Genomic DNA, 20649 nt, shown 5'->3' with positions numbered 1-20649 from the left:
TTCTACTTTCCATTAACAAGTTTAATGTATTTTAAAGGACAATTTCACCATAGGCTAATCAACAGAAAAGACTGTCAAATGGCTAAAGACACACTCTTTAGAAACATCAGTGGGTCCCCCCCTCACAAAGGGTTAACGTAAGTAAGGAGACAGTAATTTAGCAATAGAAGATGAACTAAATTATTCCTTCAGAATTTAAAAATAAGTGTCTCATGAATTAACTCATTCCAGATGGATGCTGGGAATTCTTTAACAGAATAATGAAGTTTGCATGCTTTATTCTAATTGTCAGGGGAATGCATGTTCAACATTCTCTAGCCAGCTGTTTATTCTGGGGTTGCAATGAAATAAAATATCAAAACAATTTCTAAAATGGCCCAACTATGCTATATCTCTGATTTTTATATATAATTTTATAAGTATTAAAATGATCTATCTGGTTTTTGAAGCAGAACATTTTTCTTAGGTCATGCCTTCAGTTGATATTCAGGATTCTAAGGTGATGGTCCATAAATAAAAGCATACTCTATCTACATCCAGAAACAATATACTGTGGGAGCATCAACTTAAGCAATGTTAGTAACATTATGGAAGCCATTCTTTATTAAGAAAAACACAATTAACAAACAATTCATCTGTTGCTTAATTTAACAAATTAATTTTAGATGCTATTTTAACTTCTTTTTTTTAACCACTTCAAACATCCTTTTGAAGGGGAAAGTGAGGCAAAAATAATAAAACTAATAAATTGATTATACAAACCCTGTCGCACAAACTATATTAATGGTGAACCACAATATCATGACTCCCTTTTGCTACAATCTGGATAAACACCCTCTTAAGGAAATAAGGTCATTATTGGGAAGAATTTAAGTATTCCCCTTCTGCTTTTTGTCTCTTGATTAAAAACAGTATACTGTATATAATGTCTCAGCATTATCCAGTATCATGCAAAAATGCTCCTTTATAATCTTGTCTGAAGTTTCTCTTAGAACGATGGATTCAAGATTTCAAAGCAAATAGTACTTTCTACTACAAAAGCACACTTACACTAAAATCTTCCCAAATGATTAAATAAGAACATGTAAGATTCATATTCAAACCTAGCCATCTCTAGATGCCTTTTATGAAATCTGGGGATTTTTTGTTGTTTTTTGGCAAACACAGAAAGTATCTTAAGCTTTTGTGCTCTATATTTATCCAAGGGAATTCAATATCAGGAAAAAAGTTTGCTATTCTAAATGCTTTGGGTACTTCAAAATTCTTTGATGATTTCACTGCAACAAGGAAGCACTTTATTTCCAGGAGAACAGTGATTTTAAAAATTACTAAAGTCTCCGTTATTTTAGATATCAGAAAAGCATATTTCTTTTTCTACCTTACTGAATAAACCTAAATTAACTTATGAAAAGATAATGGTGCAAACAAAAAAACCCACACACTTCAAATTTATCTTTCAATGTTATATAAACATTGGCAATAACATATTCTGATGAAAAAATCCAATAAATATATAAATTCACTATATATAAAACTTTTCTTAATAAAAAGGCACAAAAAAGAAATAAACAGTGCTTGGAAATTTGTAACATGGACAAAACAACTAAAAAAATTGATCAGATTGCCCCAAAACAAAAACAAGAATTAATTCAAATGTAGCTACAGAAAATACCAGTAATCCAGAGCTGCAAATCAGATTGATCAGATGGAGATTTATCCTTCTGATGTTATACAATAATTTTATTGGAGTGCTTAAAAGATCACTCCTCCCTCACCTCCAAGAAATTCAGATCAAGATCAAAATTTCCCCATTGCTAACATTGTACAGACTTAGCTCTAGCTGATCAGCATGAAATAGTAGGCAGGGCTTCGCAGGTCACAGAAAGAGCAGTAAATGTCATCCACATGTTGCCCACAAGTGCTGTTAAAGGTTGCTATGAATATTCACATAGTACATAATACTGTCCACAAAGTGCTCTTCCTTGCAACCAAATGAAAGTGCTATCCATCAGTTCCTGAGCCAGCAGAAAAGTATTTCGTCATCATCATCGTCATCATCATATTTGCTGCCCCCACTGCTGAACTCAATTCTGCCACACCAACAAGTCCAGCAGATGATACCATCCTTAATTATTGATCGTGGACCAAGTTAAGGAAAGGGACTGGTGGATTTTTCAGCTTTGTTTCCCCTTTCACCAAGCATCTCCTGCCAATGGGAAAATCACCATTCTCTCAAACATAGGGTGGGATGGAGAAGAACGTTGCAGTTTAGATGGATACTTAGAATAATAGATTTACCCACTGTCAAGTGGCCCAACAAACAGGTGGAAGGCAATAAAGGGGAATAATTATACTGTTCTTCATGTATAATAAAAATAATAAAGACAATGAAACACTATGGTCAGATCTTTGTAGAAACAGTTGAAAACCTTAGATGTGCCCATGCAGAACACTCACAGCAGGCAGGCCCAGCTCTTTTCCCCAGTATAAACTGATCTTCTGTGCAGCACAACACTCCTTCAAAAGAGTGCTAAAGCTGTGTTTTAAAACAGGTCTAGAACATATGCCTCTGCTGAAGTCATATGTCTAATTTCCTCTTCATCCTAAGCCAAAATAGCCTTGGAGAGCAGTGCCCAGTAATCAGAGGAAAGAGGATGTGCTGAAGTGCCTAAAGTGGCCAACTGGAGGTAGGCAATCCCCAACCCCTGACTGTATTGGTGGATCCATGTCAAAAATTGTGTGAGAGAAGGAAAACTGCATGAAAACTGGAACAGCTGAGGACAGGTTTGGACTGGGGATAAGAGAAAGGCAGTGTCATGAGGACATGGCAGGAAAAAAAGCAGCCATTAGGCATGTTCATGCTGTGATTAGTGTCAGAAGAGGAAGTGTCCAAAAGTAGCTTCTGATACCTTACTGCAAACCATTAACTAGTTCAGATGCGTCAAGCTCTGGGTAACTGAAAACAATGTTCTCACAAAGATCTCTATAATCAGATGCACTGAAAGAGAAAAGGGAATAAGTTAAATCCCACTGACTACATATGTTTACTTTTAGAACCCAATTCATTTCTGAGTTGCCAGGAAGGAGCTTTCTTAACCACCCCTAGTTGGGCAGGAGAGCTAGTTGTCCATTTCCCTGATAAAGAAGGAATAAGCAGGTCTTCAGAATGTGAAGACCAAACCACCAGTCAACCCTATAAAGTACACCAGACTAAGAAACAGACAACACATAGAGCTACTTTCATTAGAACTGCTATAGTAACAGAATACTGCAAGTCTGAATGTTCTTCATTCCTCCCTCTTTTATCTTCATGTGAACAGGGGGTGTATGTATGTGTCTGAGGCATTTCCATAAACCACTTTCTTGGTCTGGGATCAAGCCTCATTTGTCTGAATGTTGCCTTGGTAACAGATGTTCCCTCTGTCCTGCAAGGCCATCCTCTATAGCCATTACACCATCCTCTCCTTTCCCAGGTTCTGAGAAGGCCATAACAGGACATTTATTCACGTGAGATTCAGGCTATGAACAGCACTGTACTGTATTTGTAAATCCCTACTTACTAGATCATACAACAAGTATGTGCCTACAGTGGTTTATTCCATCCAAAATTGGCTTTCACAGAGATTAGTGAAAGCCAGTGAAATTATATATAATTAATCTGAAGAGAACACAAGAGGAATTCATTCTTCTTCTCTGATTCTCTAAAGAAAATGTTATTCTAATCCCTACAAAACAATACTGTTTACTTGTGAGACCGCTACACCTGAGGTTCTCAGCCTTAGGGAAATCACAGTACAAGCCCTGGAGTTTCTTACTCCCCAATGTGTGCATTTTCTCCAGGGAGAGATTAACTTTTGCTTGTCCCTTTTGCATTTCAAAATGAAAACAACATACCTTTTCAAACTTCAGCCAAGAAACTTGATCAAGAAAAATTGAGGTCATAAAGAAAGATGGTCATGCCGCTGCCTCAAATTATACTTAGGGAGATTTAAGAACCAGAGCACAGTTTTGTAGGGTGGAGGGTGGGGATTTTACACACACTTAAATGTTCCCTACACCACTACTTAGACCAAAGCCAGGTTCTCTGAAAGAATGAGTTTCATTGTAAAATTGCAAAACTTAAACTATGCCCCCAAACCAGTAGTCTTCATAAGCTGGGGACCTCATCGTAAAAAGTTTAGCAAGAAATTCTCAATGGCAAAATCAGTAACGCCAAACAAGCTTTCCTGAAATACCACATTATTAGTTTTCCTCCCAAATATATAACTACAGAAGAACACTGGAAGCATTTTAATCAAACTGCACAATTGTTTACCAATTGTTGTCTTTCTCTTGGATATTTTTCAAAACCCTAAAGCAATTCCAGATATGTATCAGCTCCAACCTGTTTTGTGAGACAGTATTAACATATGTCAAATAGGTTATTTTTTTATCTTGCCCCTTCTGCAAGATCAAGATGGGGTACATATTTTCATATTCCATTGTATATTCACAAAACTGCTGTGCTCTTGACTAATCCAGGAATGTGCAATTGGCCCAAGATCTCGTAATGAATGTCCCATTAATGAGTGAGGATTTGAATCTTCAGCCCCTGGTTGTAGTCCAGTATTCTACCCACTAAGCAAAGGTTTTTGTCAACCATGCACTCCTGTTTCAATATGCCTTCAATTATAGTTGGCAGGAGGGTGAGAAGCATTGCCTGTAAGAAGCTATGTCCTGGATGCCAAATAGCCCTGTCTTTCATAACAAAGAAAACCATACTAAATTAGTTTTAAAGGTAGGGTGTAGTTTACTAGCTGTAGTTTTAAAACAATTACAGTTAAATAAAAAGGAATATGGTGACTGATTTATTGGTATACTTGAATAGTTCACTGATTAACATAATAATCCTGTAGTAGATTGCTCTAGGTGTGAAAAATGGAAAATGATTGCCCCTTCCGTTGCAAATCTAGCCTGGCAAGAAAACACGAGTGAACTGTTGTAAATTTTAAATGCCCCAATTGTAAGAATGTACATTTGTAATACTGGGGGAATCTTACTATCCCTAGAGCCCAAATATGACCAAAAAGTTAAAAGGCACGAGTCATTATAAAATTAAGAGAACCCAGCATGAGCAGAATTCTTTGAGAATTCATTAAAACTCTTTATCCAGACTTTGCCCTAAAAGCACTGCATAGAAAAGAAAACAAAAAAGACAGATGGGGGTGGGGGGGAACCTCTGTGGTATTACAATATTAACTACACACTAAGAAGATAATTTTCTTTAGTACTGTAGTATTCTGTCTATCCATCTATCAGTCTCATCTACAGATACTAATTGCAAATAAATACTGGGAACGTAAACAGAATGACACTGGTTTTGCTATTACCACTGTATCCAGGAATAAACATAACCTCTATGCAACCTTTATATATAGGAAATGGAAATATGTAAAACATGGATCAATCACTATCCTTTTTACAAGATGGTTCCATATCTGGGACCGGGAATCTGCTTCCTGTAACCTTAAAATTAGCCAATTTTGCAATGATTTCCAAAGTCTGACACTTTGATTTATGGCTGCTCCAATCATGACACCCTGAGTGTGCCTCACCACATCTGATTTCAGATATAGGACAGTTAAGAGAATAGTGTATCAAGAAAGGGCTCTTCCATGATCAGCCTACTCACATCTTCGAGCAAATGTTGCTAGTTTTAGATTACAGCTCCCTTCAGTCCTCATCACCAGTTGTGCTGAATGCAGCAAGCAGGAGAAGGAGTTCCAGATTTATTTATTTATTAAATTTGTATACCACCCAAGTCCCAGTGATTCTGGGCAGTTATCTGGAAGGTGTCCAGTTGGGAAAATCTGTTCTAAGTTCAAACTATATTAAGTAGGGAATTCCTTTCAGCTGCAGACCTCCAGAAAAAAAACCGACACCAAGCTTAGTCTTATGAACAGCAATATAGGACTATGTTGTGGCTTGCAAGATAAGTAACAGCTGTTCTGGGTTTTTTTCAATCTCTAGGCTGGAAACAGAAATAGATGGCCCACCATCTGGTTTTATGACAAATTATTACATGGATGATGGACTATATTCAGCTACAAGGGTCATAAGTTATAAAGGGCTACACTAAAGTAATGGGCTAATGAAATTACTTGATATATCTCAGAAACATGACATCAGCAAATATTCCAATAAAATCTTTATTGTTTGGATAGGAATGGTATATCATGACAACGTCATCATCAATTGAGAAAATGAAAGATACAGAGTTCCAACATCGCAAATGTCTAAAGATGGTCATTCAACTGGAATCTGGATGTAGATATGGTAATTTTTTAAAATGACCTCGCAGTAGAATGGTAGTGGGATTTAAATGGATTTTTAGTCCTGTGGAAAACTGCCTACAATAAATCAAGCAGGGCAGTGTTCATCCCACTATGAAACATAGCAATCCTACTGATTATATCCCATTATTCTAGGCCACCAGTTCTAGGAGAATACATAGTCTATCTACAGTATATATAATTTTGATAAATAAAAATCAATCAATCAATCTCTGGTGTACATGAGATGCATACAAGAAGCAAGTTAGGAAGAGAACTTACTGACAAAGGCAGAAAGCAGAACAAAGGTTGGACAAACTAAAGATGAAAAAGTGGGGAAAGAGAGGAAGATTTCCCACCCATTTAGACTGCAGAGAACAGGACTGAAGTTACACAGGGCAAAATACAGGACCTGCATTTTGCTTTCAGGGTGTCTTGGTCTCTTATATTGCAATGCAGTATACAGGATCACTTCAAGCCAGAATTGGCATTTCACTCTCATAACTCTCATAAATGAAGTTATAAATCAGCAATATAATTTGTGTTGCTGTCTTCTGGCATCTTAACGTCAGAGTTTTGCATAAACAAGTTAGCTTGGACTCAGTGTTGGCAGCCTTATAAAATCCTTAGCAAAATAATAAGATAGCCATGTTGACTTCCAAACAGCAGGGTTGCTATGCCAACATCAGCATGCCTTGCTTATATGAAGGTATTGCAGAGGCCCTTCCAAGGTTACCCCGGTCACACAAGTCCACTTTTTCAAAAGTGGCTCAAATGGGATACCATTTAAATGACCCAAGCATATAGGTCATTACCACAGAACTGTCATCCTCCAAGGAGGGAGGGATTCTCAGTTACAGCAGTCATGCCCTTGTATGGCTGGCCCGTTCAAAGCTTATCCTACAACACGAATGGGCAACCTGTTGAAGACTCAGGGCTGCACTTGCTAAGGGACACAGTGGGCAAAGCAGGAACATAAAGTAGACAGGCAAAAAAAAATCTGCTTGTAAAGGGAGGGGAGTTTTCTTTGTATTGTAAGAACTTACACAAGGTTTTCCATAGGTTTCCTGCCTCAAAATTCCATGAAACCATTCTATCCATTTTTGGCAACTGTAACACTAAATATTTTAGGTTAACCAGAGGAAACTCTGGGGGCAATAAAAAAAGAGTGTGAGGATCACATGCAGCCCAGGGGCCAGAGGGTATCTTTTTTGCTCTAAGACTTGCATAGCTAAGATAAATTGTCTTGTTGGAGTGTGTAACTAAATATGTCATTTCAGTACTATCAATTTCAGGAGGCAGATATAGAACATGAACCACAGCAGCATCATGAATGTCATTAGGAATAAGCTACTGTCTTTTCTCTAATCAAAGAAGTCAGTTTAGCCATCTCTTCAAGTTCCATCATCTTCACCAACCATTCCTTCATCGTGGGTAGTGCTGGACCTTTCCATTTTTGAGCATATAACAAGCTACAGTTGTTTTTTATACAACATACTGCCAACTGAGAAATACTAGATCTCATGTTTACAAACTTTTTTGGGGGGGAAAATCTTTGAAAACTTTGCTTGTTTCCTGTATTTTTAGAAATAGGCTTTATTGGGCTGGTGACTTTTGTGGGGGCTATGATCATTTCATAAAGTTAACTTGGGGGATGTATTTTCAGTGTATTCATGAATAATATTTCTATTTCACATCTCCTGCCATGCATCTATAAGCAGTATACAAAATTAGTATATAGATCTTTACAAATTAAATCACCTAAAACACGAAGCTCTAAAATAAAATATATGAAAAAAGATAAACCAGTAACTGTGAATAATGTACAGTACCATCATGACATGCCAAGGACAACAAAAATGTTTTCAACCTGTGCCTAAATTGAAACAAGATCATTAGTATTAAGAGAACTCATTGTGAGTTCTATTATTTGAAGTTCTGCTATTATTTGCATTTTCTGTTCATTGCTGGAAACTATCTTGAGAAGTTTATTTTAAAAAAAAACCTTAAAACCAACTTACTATTAGAAAAGAAGCAAAAGACAATAATGACGTTAAATAAAAATAAATGATAGGTAGGAGGTAAAGTATAACAAAACGTATCTGAGGAAATAACTGAAATAGTTTTAAGAGTAAATGGAAATAAATGTAAACAAAAACAGTATAATGTTCAAGTGTGCCATCTTTCATCCAGAAATGTATTCAAAAGCATGTGTTAATTAAGGATGTCACAGATTCAACCAACAGACAGTTGCATGCAAGGTTCTTATTGCTGCACCCCAAGCACCCACTCCGCATTCTTCCCCAATAATGCAATGCAACCACTCCAAGTTTCTCAAGACTTACTATTCTTTCCAGTGGGCCTGAATTACACAAAGTTCTCCATGGAAATGTTGAAAACATAATCTATAGCAGCACTTTTATTCTGCTACGCTTGGGAGAATGTAGAAGAGAATGTATCAGCTAGTCCAATGCTTGAACACTATGGATACTTTGTTTCTTGCATGCAGTGGTTTAGATCGCAGCCATCATTACTATAACACAAGACCAAAAAAAAATGCAAATATCATAGACTTTGTCCAAGGATGCCATTGCTTTAGTTAAATGCTTCTGCTTGTGCAAGCTGGAGCATCTCATTTTCACTCATCCCTCTTAGCCACCTATCTGATATTTAAAAGCTCCTTCTGATGGCCAGAATCATGCCCCATCAAACAGCATTGAATTTGGGCCACAGATTACGACCAGATGGAGGAATGGAAGTCAGCAAAGATGATGCAGACATGCTATTCAAAGCAGCTACCAGGTTCCCCTCTATATAGACCATCAGCAGCATCATAAGAGTGACAATAACTAAGAAGATATTATTTTAAAAAATCTTTATTAAAATAGTATTGAAAACTGAACAGCATCTAAAAAAAATCTGTTTACAAATAAGAGATCCCTTGTTTTCTAACTAAATAATTTAAAAAATGCTACAGCAATACTGTTTTTGTTTAGCAGTGGCATTAAATGATAATATTTTTTTATAGAAAAGCAGATGCAAACTGCATACCTATTGCTGAAAATTCTGGAAGTTGAAATCCCTGAACTGGTGAGGGATGATCCATGGAGACAACGGCCTCATTAAATGATCATACAAGCATTATAAACTCCGAAATGAACACGTGTTTTAGGTTTAATTGAGGATCCTAGCCTGAATAAAGCCAACTTTCCCAAGTGGAACCATCTGAATATGCTAACTACAACTCTTACAGCCACAGCATGAAGTCCCTCCTATCCATGGAAAACTGGATTAATATTCATTACCAGACCAGGAAAACAAGTCATAAACCAGGCCGGTGGAGTTCAATCTCTTTTAGAAGTCAACAACTAAAACAGTCTGATGTATATAGAGTTTTCACATTGTTCTTCTGGAATCTGTAAGAACTACAGTAAACTCCGATACTATCCATCAAAACTTTAAGTCCATGTTGGATCTTTTTCTCTGTTCCAAAGACAAAGAAATGTGGAAGACAAGGTAGTTAAAATCCCATGCTTAAAGCTATTTCTTGTTCAGAGATTTAGGAAAACATGAAACTTAGAAGGCTTGACAGTACTGGTGAAAAGAATAGAAACCTCTAGAGTAGCTTACATAAGACAGATATAGTGTAACAACTGTATCCTCAAACTGCTATCACAATGATGGCAACTCTTATCCTACCCTCTGGATCCAAGATATGTTATGCAAGTATGGCTCTTTCATGTGGTCTAGCAATAACACTCAGAGGTCACAGATGCATGTTTAATGCTAGCAACTATGCTTGCTGAACCTCTAGGTACTTGTGATTCTAGGCTCAGGAAGGACAGAAAGATACTTTCTTCAGTTGGGGATGATTTTAAGATTGGGCTGGAAGTTCTAGAGATGAAGATAACGGCAATGTCATGGTATACTCAAAACGATATTTTGAGTATACCATGACATTACCATTATCAATGGCAATATTGATTACAACATCCTTGACTTTTACCTCAAGATATCTTTTATCCTGCTCATGGAAATGTTTACAATGGCACTCACATTCAATTCCTGCTCATACTTACAGCCTAAGTATCAGGCTGAAGCGTTCTGTGAAATGAAGTTCTTATTATGGAAATCTTTAAAAAAAAAATGGAAGTCTCAGAAGTGGGAACCATTTGATATAGCAAAAACCAAAGCCACTTCTTTAAATCATAGCTCCTTTAACCACATAAAATACCTTGCCTGTTTAGGTCTGCCTTGAAGTGGCATCCACTTTTCTAAGCTGTGGCTTCCTCCATTTGTCTTTATGAGGCTTCTTGAAGGATGCAAAAGAATACATATATCATTCAACTTGATTTATATATAATATCGCCCTCAGCTCTAAAGCTTATTTTGCCATACGTGAACAACCCAGGCTAAAATAAGGATAAACGCACTATTAAAAGTTAAAGTGCATTTCCAATCTAATACTAAACTTTTAGAGAATGATCAAAACATTTCTAAGTGCTAATGGGTGGACAGGCAGAAAAGTCAGGAACTTACAATTCTCATTATTTTTCACTAACTCTGTCAAAGGACACTTTAACATTAAGTACATTTCATCAAATGTACATTTTACACATGATATAAGAACAATTTGAACAATATAGAAATGGAAGCAGCTCAGAAGACTGCCCAAAAGCTGACCAACGATCCTTAAGCAGGAACAATCAACAGCTTTGCTTCACAACACCTCCATGAAGCTATGAAGCTTATAAAGAAATATTCAGAGTGTGTTTAGATGTGGTGATCTTTTTCTTTTTTTTGCACATATCATGAAATTGGGGGACGTGGTGGCTCCGTGGTTAAGATGCCAGGCTTGTCAACCAGAAGGTTGCAAGTTCAGCAGTTCAAGACCTGAGTGCCACGTGGCGGAGTGAACTCCCGCACTTGCCCCAGCTCTTGCCCACCTAGCAATTCAAAAGCATGCAAATGCGAGTAGATAAATAGGTACCGCTTCAGCGGGAAGGTAACAGCGTTCCATGACTGTCATGATGGCCACATGATGTGGACGTGTCCTTAGACAACGCTGGCTCTTCAGCCATGGAAACGGAGATGAGCTCCCTAGTGTGTCATTAGACATGACTAAACGGGAATCTTTACCTTTTTTTATCATGAAATAAAGGAAGTGGGCAAAGCTACATGTATGATGTTAGTACCTAGAAATACCCCTTCCAACACCAAAAAGAAAGAGAAAGCAAGTACCAATGACTTTTTGCAAAATTATGCCACTAAGAACAAGTCAGCTGCTGTTATAACGTCACTGAAGAGTTATGGTCTTTCCTACTGTCCTAGTACCGAATGATTCTGTACTAATTGGAAGGCATAAAAAAGTAAGAACAGGGCAGAACAAAGTGAACTGTTGTGGAGATGACTGCACAGAGGTAGCTGCAAGTCTTTTTCCAAACACTTTACAAAACTTTCTTACAGAGAACATAGCAGTACTTGGCAGTGGGAGTCATGGATCATTAGAGAACAAAGAGTGGGGAAGCAGGAGGAGAGAGATAAGGAAAACAGTGAAGTAGCAATGTGGAATACTTGTTGAAAATGTCCCTCATTAAGAAGAGGGTATGTCCCAGCTATAGTTATGAAATAGTTGCCCCATCTTGAAGCAATCACCCCCAAATTATGATAGAATTAAGTCTGCAAATTCATACAATTACCACACTTCTATCTTATCTTGTGGAATCCAGAGACCTTCTCAGATTGTGCCATAATCCTTTAATAATTTTAGTGTTTATTTAGGAGATATAAAATAACCTTTTGATTCCTGGTAAGAGGAGAACCATCCAACAGTAAAAGAGTATGAATGCAGCTTCTGTATTGCTCCCATTGCTATTATATAAAGTGAATTTTATAACAAGCACACAGAACAGATCAGTGATGCCTGACAGGTCAAAATCCAACATCTCAGAAAGAGTAAGTTCATCTCCATCTCAAAATACTAAGTAGTTCAATATGGTTTCCCCTTCCCCCTTACTCATGAATGGCTGCAGTCCAGATTTAAGACTACTGTACTGATTCCAAAGCAAAAATAAGAACTCTTACATTTAATGCAACAGGATTTCAGTATGTTTAATTTGGGCTCAATTAAACTATTATTTAAGCTCTCTCTTCCTCTAAGCAGCATTCCATCTTGCCCAATCAACAGACATAATGGTTGTGCTCATACACCATGCTAAACCAAAAAGTCTGGTTATACTATCATACCCTACAGGCTTTCTTCTATCATTTGCAGTTGTTTTAACTGGGATTTTCAAATTACTATGTCAACCTATCTGGGCAGCTGCCATTTGGGGTCTACAGAAATTACCATTTATAATCAAGTATAGTCCCTCAATTCCAAGTTTGGATCTGTAAACCTAAGATGGTGCTTATTCTGAATTTGAGTAACATAATAAGCTTAAGACTTCAGTTCAAGAACCAGACATGTAAGGAATAAGGTAAGAGTCCACACTCATTAAAAAGATTTTTGATTTAGCTTCTTGTGAGAACACACCGAATATTGGGATAAGAAATGAAATTAGGATTCCTCAAAAAATCATCAAGTGTTCCACAAGAAAATACATGATGGCATGCTAGCCACCCTTGAAAATAACTTTGGCAACACTATTCTTTCTCTGCAACCCAGAAGTAGTGTTAAGAGTCCTATTTCAGAACTTAAGATGGTGAAAGAGAAAGCTTTGAAAAGACTAACAGTGCAAGTGGGCCTCTACTGCCCTGCTTTTTAGCATTTAGACATTACAGTACTCAGCAGGTACAGCAATACAGAAGGAACTTCTTGAGATCAGTGATGTGGGCGAGAAAATTCTACAGAACATTTTCAGATCTGTAAATTTATTCATAATAATGAGTACAACTATTTAAAAGATAGCATTAGGCAAGCTTGGCATTTTGAATCAAACATTTAATCACTACACTACTTTATATCCTTATTGTGATACAAAATGTCTTAACACAATGTTTCTAGATCACATCTACCATAAGGTTTTCTAAGCAATCCATACCCCAGATTTAATGTTGCAGTATGCCATGGTATGATTAAACATAGTTTGTTGAATAAACTGCAGCTGGCTGGATTCACACATTTTAAGCCATAAACTATGGTGAACAAACTACACTGGTCGAATTGACTGAACATGCTAAGCCCAAACTATAGATTAGCATGATATGGAAAGCCAGTCATAGAACAAGCTGCCACTTCTAACACAGCATGCAAGGAAACTTCTCTCTCTCCATAAAGGATTCCAATTGTTTAATATATCTATTCAGAAGGTTCATAAAGATGAATAAGCTGGTAACAGACTTTAATAGGTAATAAACTGATTATGTGGTAGAATAAAGCGGTATGAAGTGAAGATATGCTTTCTTGTCCCATCCCAATCAGTGTAGCCTGGTAGACGGGCCACATATTCCAGAACAATACTGCAAGTTAAATAATGGTGCTAAAGATGGTAAGTTCTTCTTCTCTTTCCCCTTCTCCTTCTCTTCTTCTTTGACAGAGGGGGAAGCTTGCTTTTATCCTTATTCTTCTAAAAGTACTTTTTGTAATCATTCAGCTTTACAGGAAAAAACACAGCATGCTGCTCTGACAAGCATGACCACAGGCAAATTACATTTCTTTTACTTCTGAGGAAAGCAAAACAGGCTTTTTTTATTAGTCTGCAAAAGCTTACATTAAACATATCCAATATGTCCTTGCTTTCTGTAGGATCCCAACCTATCATGCACAAACTATCTTGGTTTGCTCTGATTATTTCATGGAGATTTGGTTTCAGCTAGTTAAGTCATAAATGTGATCCAAGATGTCTCATATTTGGAGTTAAACCAAATGCAAGATTCACCTTTTACTTAGATATGTATAGGTAGCTATTAAAATTCTGAAAAAAAAAGTCAGTCCCAAAAGAATGTCAGGATTGTCAAGAATTGGATCTTTTCACCTTCCCACCTGTATCCCACAGCATTTTACCATAGCTAGGAAGAGGGAGCAAAAGCAAAGAGTGTCAGAGTGTCTCAATCTTATTGTGGTAGACAATGTAGGAATTAATTTGAAGAGAAGAAAGACTGTAAAATGTTCAGGTTTTGTTCCTTATTTACTTCTTCTTGAAAAAAATATATAGCAGAGCAAGAGTTGGTTGAAGATAGCAGATGCTTAACAAATTATGGAGTCTCATTGTATTTCTGCAACAGAAAAAAATACACTTGCAAGATCAAGTTCCTGTTAATGTCACATGAATATACTGGATGTGATTATCTTTTAAAGCAGCTTTATAAATTGAAAAACTATGTTATCAAGATCCTCGCTTAAATGACAAGTTCATTTGGTCTAAATGGGAAAATAAACATAAAGATTCTGGCAAGTTAATTATTTTATTTTCAACTGCAATCTAATCCTATACATGTTTACTAAGGATGCCTTACTGAATTAACAGTGTTCTGCCCCCAGATATGTGTATATTAGATTAAATTTCACCTTATTTCAATGTTCTTACTTTAGTGAACAGAAAGGCATGTCCATGAGCAGAACACATTTAAGCATACAGTAGCTAATCAATGCAAATTTTAAAAAAAAATCTGACAGGGAATGCCTATCGAATTTTCTCCTAAAACTGCAGGGAATCCTCCACAACACTTAAGACAGCTCTCTTTCCATTTTCAAACCCCAGGGTCTCTAGGTTTTCATAAGATGAAACGATGTAACATCCATACAACGCTCTAAGCATGCCTAAAGATTCAGACCTTTAAAAATGACTTATTTGATATTAAAGATCAGACAGCAGGCAATTTTAGCTCAATGGGTTTGCTCAGGTTAAATACAGACTTCTGATACTATCTCATGAACGTTTACTCAGGCATGTTCCATTGAACTTAAAGGAACTTGGTTCTCCTAAGTAAACAGGCTTTGATTTTTTTTTAGAAACTAGAGCTTTAGAGGATAAGTTATTCTTTTTCTTTGGAATGTTGGCATATTCATATATTAAGATCAAGATGCAGGAAAACCAATAACAGTTCTATCAATATTCACACCACCCGAGATAGATGCTTTCAAGCTGGCCATTATTATTCTTGAGGCTTGCAGGTTCCATTGATTCCCAACCCTTTTGAGGAAAATGAGAGAAAATACATTCTAAAAGAATGCATTTCAATCATTGTCTAGTGTATTATTACACATTAGGCCACAGTATTCTTAACCCATCTCAACAGTGGGTTTGCCTAACATTATACTACAAACCATAGTTTACAAGATAAGGTAGATGGATTAATACAATAAACCAAGCCTGCCTTCTCCACCCTGATCACCACTCAGGTGTCACAACTTTTCTCAGTCATGCTGGTTGAGGAAATCTGACCTAGAGTTCATGTCTTGAGGACATACAGATTTGGGAAGCTACACTAAGAGAAACAAGCCACATTTTGATTTAGTGAGATCTGTGAACCCAGCTAGCACAATCCAGTCAAATGCACATTTCCTTGGACATGTCTAATTATTTTCACCACACAGTCATATTCCCTTCCTGACCAAAAGCAACAAAAAATGTTGCTATTTGTCTCACTGGGGAATGGACGACCACCTTGCTACAATTCCAAAGTTCTCATTTGGAAAAAAAAAATAATAAAGGCAAATTTAGGATCAGACAATGAGGCTGGAATCCTAGATGTATTTAAGGTAAAATCCCCCTTGAGTCAAGCTAAATTCCTTGTGACTACATGGACACATCCATTTAGGTATTTTGACAGCATGAACACAGTCTACTCTTACCTACGTCCAGTGTTAATTTTCTTCCTTCATTCCTTCCTTTCTGATTTACTAGTCTAACAAACTAGATTACTGCCATGGGATCTCCCATCCTACCCAAGTTATATAAGCTAAAGTTGAGTACATGCTCTAGAGAACCTGAAAGTCCACCCAGTCAGTTCAGTGGGCTATGTGTGTTTGGGGGAAGGGAAAGAAGAATGCAAAATAAAAAATTACAGGGGGAGCAGAGTATCACTTTCTATTCTGTTTCCTGTGCTTGAGGGCCAGCACATTTCCATTTATCTCTTAAACTGCAACAGTCAGAGATTCGTGGATGAAAAATACAGATTCTTCATCCAGAATGGGATGGATCTAGCTAGTGATAGGATGGCAGCTCTCTCTGATTCCTTCTGTTGCTACTGCAGCATAAGCTTACCTGTTACCATATCAGCATTCCCTGGGAAAAAAAAAAGAAGGTAAAGGGGAAGGGACGGAGGGAGGGACGGAGGGAGGGAGGGAGAGAGGGAGGAGTTGTATGGGCACAGGTGGATTCTTCACCCTTCCCACGCAAATCATACAATGGGCCAAAAAGGGCAGCTACAGAGAGGAAACAGCTCCCTCCCTCGCGTTCCCTTCTTCCTCCCACTCCTGGCACCCACCCTCCATCACCTTTCCACCACTGCCTCCAGCTTGTCATATATCAAGCAACATGTTAATGGTAGGGAAGTGGGGGAAGCAGATCTGTTGGGAGGAAAGATCCGGCTGTCAAAACCTAATTGCGCACGCACGCACACACACACAGAGGCCTATGAGAACCCAAATACGTTTCTGAAGTGATCTGCGTTCGAGAGGGCGTTCCACCCCAAGAGTGGGCGGGCAGAAGGTGGAAATGCCCCGGGGAACTGGGAGGGGGCGATTAGGGAAGGAGGGAGGGAGTTTTGGTGCGAATTCCCTCCTCCCCCGGATCTTCCAGCCTCAAAGAAAGAAACTGAGGGTTCCCCCCCCCCCGCATCCCGCGCAACCATACCGAGGTTGGGAAATTGCTGCAACGCGAGAAAAGCAAGGCTGTGTGTGTGCGAGTGCGAACGTGTGTTTTCAAGCCGTAGGAAGCTCGCAACCCCAGCACGGAGGCCATTCCAGGCGCTGCACCCCCCTCCAGCCCTGCTGATCGAGCCCCACCGACGTTCCCTAGGTGTTCCCTCTGCACCTAAGCCATTCTCCGCCCACGCTGGTAGTGCAGCGCGCCCCATCTATTGGTCACTTCCCCCCTTCTCCCTCCACTCCGGCAGACTCCGAACCAGTCACCCACTTCCTATTTCGATCAGACCTCCTCCTTTCTTCTCTTCTCCCTCGCTCTCCTCCCGCCTCCATACGCCTTACTCATTTTGCAACCGCAGCCACAGTAAATAAACACACCGCCCGGGCTCTGCCAGCCTCTTACACACACACACTTCCTCCCCCGCTGCCTCCCCCCGGTTATAGCGCAAAGGAGGAAAGGGAGATCGGGAGCGAGTCCGCCGTCTAGCAGGCGGCCAAAGGCGGATCTCGCCCTCCCCCACCCCGGCCCCTTCCCGAAGCCGGCTGGGCGTCCGCGGGCGCCGAGCTCACCTCTTACCTTTCACCACCCTCTCCGTCGTGGATAACTTCGGATCTAGCGCCTTGTGTTCAGACATTTCCAGCAACCTGAGAGAGGAGGAGAGGAAGGTGGCGGAGGCTCGCTCTCTTCTGCCTCACCAGACACAAAGCTGAAGGCGGCGGCGGCGTTTGCAGCAGCGAAACCGGCCAAGCGATCGGCTGCGTCTCGCCCCGACTTCAGGAGCGGTTCAACTTCACGCCTTTCTGCCGCTGCTCTACCGCGTCCAGTCTTCCCTCCTCCTTCGCTTCGCTTTCCTGCTTTTGCTGCCACCGCCACCGCTCCTCCTCCGGATTTTTTTCCCCTTACCCCTCGATATGTCAATCACGCCTCCCTCTTATTAGAAATATGGGCCGAGGAAAGTAATTGCAGTCAAGGAAAGGCGAGCTCAGTCACGGCGCGCAGAGCGAGGATCGGAAGGTTAAGCAGGCTGCAAGAACTGGGGGGAAACGCATCAGTCCACGACAGCATAGGAGACGAGCTGCCGCTGCCGCCACTGTACAAGCTTCGGGCTGCGCCCTGCCCTCCTCCTCCTCCGCCTCCTCCGCCGCCGCCTCCTCTTCGGCGTCGTCTCCCTCTTTCACTGCCGCCACCCCTTTCGCAGGGTCTCTCCTTTCACTCACGCAACCCCAGCCACTAGAGCGCCGCTCAGCCCAAGGCGCACCCTACCCTAGCCTGTGTAAGCTTTCCTCTCGCGCCGCCCGCCTCCCTTGCCAAAACGCTAGCTCCGCAACTATTGGTGGGAGCCCGACTGCCAATCACTGTCAAGGCAGCCCGCCCCTTCCAGCGCCGCTGCCCTTCTTCCCAGGTGTTCGCTGCCACCAGCACAGCAGTGTCCTCGTCCACCTTTTGGAACGGGCGGGCACGGCGAGAAGGGGAGGGATCCTGCCGGCGGGAGAAGCGAGACGGAGTCGCACCACCAATGGCAAGGGAGGAGGGAGGGCGGCTGGTACCAGCGGGAGGCGGGGAGGGGTGGCAGCCTCCATGGAGGGTTTGGTTGAGCAGCAGTCGAGAGAGCGAGGCGCCCTTTTGCGCTACGCCTCCAGCGAGGGAAAAAAAGCAAGGCGGCTTGCTGCGGGCGGTGGCTTGCAGTTGTTGCGGCACCCAAAACGGGCGCATTTCTGCGGAAGCAAGAGGCAGCCGGTTGTTCGCAGAGGACACCCTCTGGCGCCTCTGTCCCCCTCCGTTAGCTCCAAGGCCGCTGCAGTCGCCAAGAGAAAGCTGTATATAATGTGCGTATCATTAGCGAGGGGGGCGGTCTCAAGTCACTTGCCAGTCACCGTTCGCCGCTTTGCTTGAGAAAGGGGGGGAGGGGAGAGGAAGCACCGGGGGGGGGGGGGAAATCGCGCCTGCGTGTCCTCGGTAGCCGTTCCAGACACGTCTCTCCACGCGGTGCTGCGGCCAACCTGCGCGAAAGAGACTGGAGGAGAGTGTTGTCAGGCTTCCCTTGGGGTTTGAGGACTTCCTGCATCGCGCGCTCCGCCACCTCTCCCTGCTCTCGCCCGCTGCCACCCGGGCTTTGCTTCTCTGTAAGAGGCAGGAAGAGCCGCTTAGCCCGAGGATGAAAGGACGGGGTGTTTTTCCTTTCTCTTCCTCCCCCCCCCCCGCTCTTTGTAATAATAATTGCAAAGCTTGATCGATGGGTGTTCTGACAGGAAAGCTCCCCTTCTGGCAAGCGTCAAAGACCACGTGTTCGCAGTGACGCCAACGTTGTCTTTTAATCTGGAATTTTAGGCTCGGTGCACACGCACGGCTGTGTGAATTAGAGGAGACTCCTTTTGAATTCGAGCGTATGTTCCAGCCAGTTTATTTTAGAAATGCACTTTGGGGAAGCGCAAAATTCACACGCGTGAAACATACTGAACGTGGTCCTTTCACCAAAGAAGCTTTTCCGTACTGCTGAATTGAAGTGCATTTCCCCATTCTTGACTCAACAGAAAGCTTTACTGGCAAGGTGAAATTTGTTCTCCCATTTCAGTTCCTATCCTATCTCTATTGCCCCTGTGCTTGGCCACTGCCAGGCCCCTGCCTTCCCTCCAAGGTGATGGGTGACAGAACTAGCAGATTTTAAGCTGATGAAGGTGCCCTAAGATGGTATCAAAATAAAGGGGCAAGCAGCATTAGTAGAGGAAAGCCAGTATGGCATAGTGGTTAAGGCACCAGGCTAGAAACTAGGAGACTGTGAGTTTTAGTTTTGCCTTAGGCACAAAGCCAGCTGGGTGACCTTAGGCCAGTCCCTCTCCCTCAGCCCTAGGAAGGACACAATGGCAAACCGCTTCTGAAATCTTGCCAAGAAAACTGCAGGGACTAGTCCAGGCAGTGGCCAGGAGCAACACTGACTCGAAGACACCAAAACACACACGCACACACACACACACTGGTAGAACTAAGGATGACTTAATTCTGTCTAAATTATGGGCTGAGGATGAGGTGAGGGCAAGGTGTTCATGGAGACACATCACTGCAAAAAGAAAAGCTACTAGGACATGGTTTGGTACAAGTGAAGAAATGCACTTAAACTGCCTTGTACTGTGAATGCAAAACCAATGAAAAAGTGAAAGCTAGATACATTGTCAACTACAGACCCTTCTAATTTTATAGGATTTTTATTAGAGATATGTCCAAGTATTTTAAAATCAGAGATCACATTCACCTGCATAAAATGAATGATTGCAGCCATGGATTTCATCATTTTTCATCCTGCCATAAAAAATGGTATCCCTTTGATTTCACAGTATTTTTATGGTTGCATCAGAATTTATTGCCGAATCACAGACCCCATCTGTCTAATGGAATGAGCTATAGTATATATATATATGATTTTGGGTGCCACTGCTATTTAAATATTATGGGAAAGGTGTATCTGGAGTACAGATCCCCTTGTTTCTAAGGATTCTTACATGGAATTCATTTGGCACCAAGTTTAAAGCACA

At 40.6% G+C, this 20649-nt stretch overlaps 1 protein-coding gene across 3 annotated transcripts in view; it reads right to left on the bottom strand.

The window, feature by feature from the left end:
* The window catches only part of PPP3CA (protein phosphatase 3 catalytic subunit alpha), a 207016-nt gene extending 188475 nt beyond the window's left edge, over positions 1–18541 (bottom strand). The window contains exon 1 of one of the 3 annotated variants that reach the window (XM_063310446.1): positions 17699–18541. In XM_063310446.1, coding sequence (XP_063166516.1) covers positions 17699–17756 — 58 coding nt within the window. In that variant the 5' untranslated portion in view covers positions 17757–18541. Of the gene's footprint in view, positions 1–17691 lie in introns of all 3 variants that reach the window. The other 2 variants (XM_063310447.1, XM_063310448.1) reach the window with 2 other exon arrangements.
* Between the last annotated feature and the right edge of the window lie 2108 nt (positions 18542–20649).

Source organism: Candoia aspera, chromosome 8, assembly GCF_035149785.1.
Source record: "Candoia aspera isolate rCanAsp1 chromosome 8, rCanAsp1.hap2, whole genome shotgun sequence".
NCBI lineage: Eukaryota > Metazoa > Chordata > Lepidosauria > Squamata > Boidae > Candoia > Candoia aspera.
Note: the sequence above shows the minus strand (reverse complement) of the source record. Positions and strands in the feature narration are given on the sequence as shown.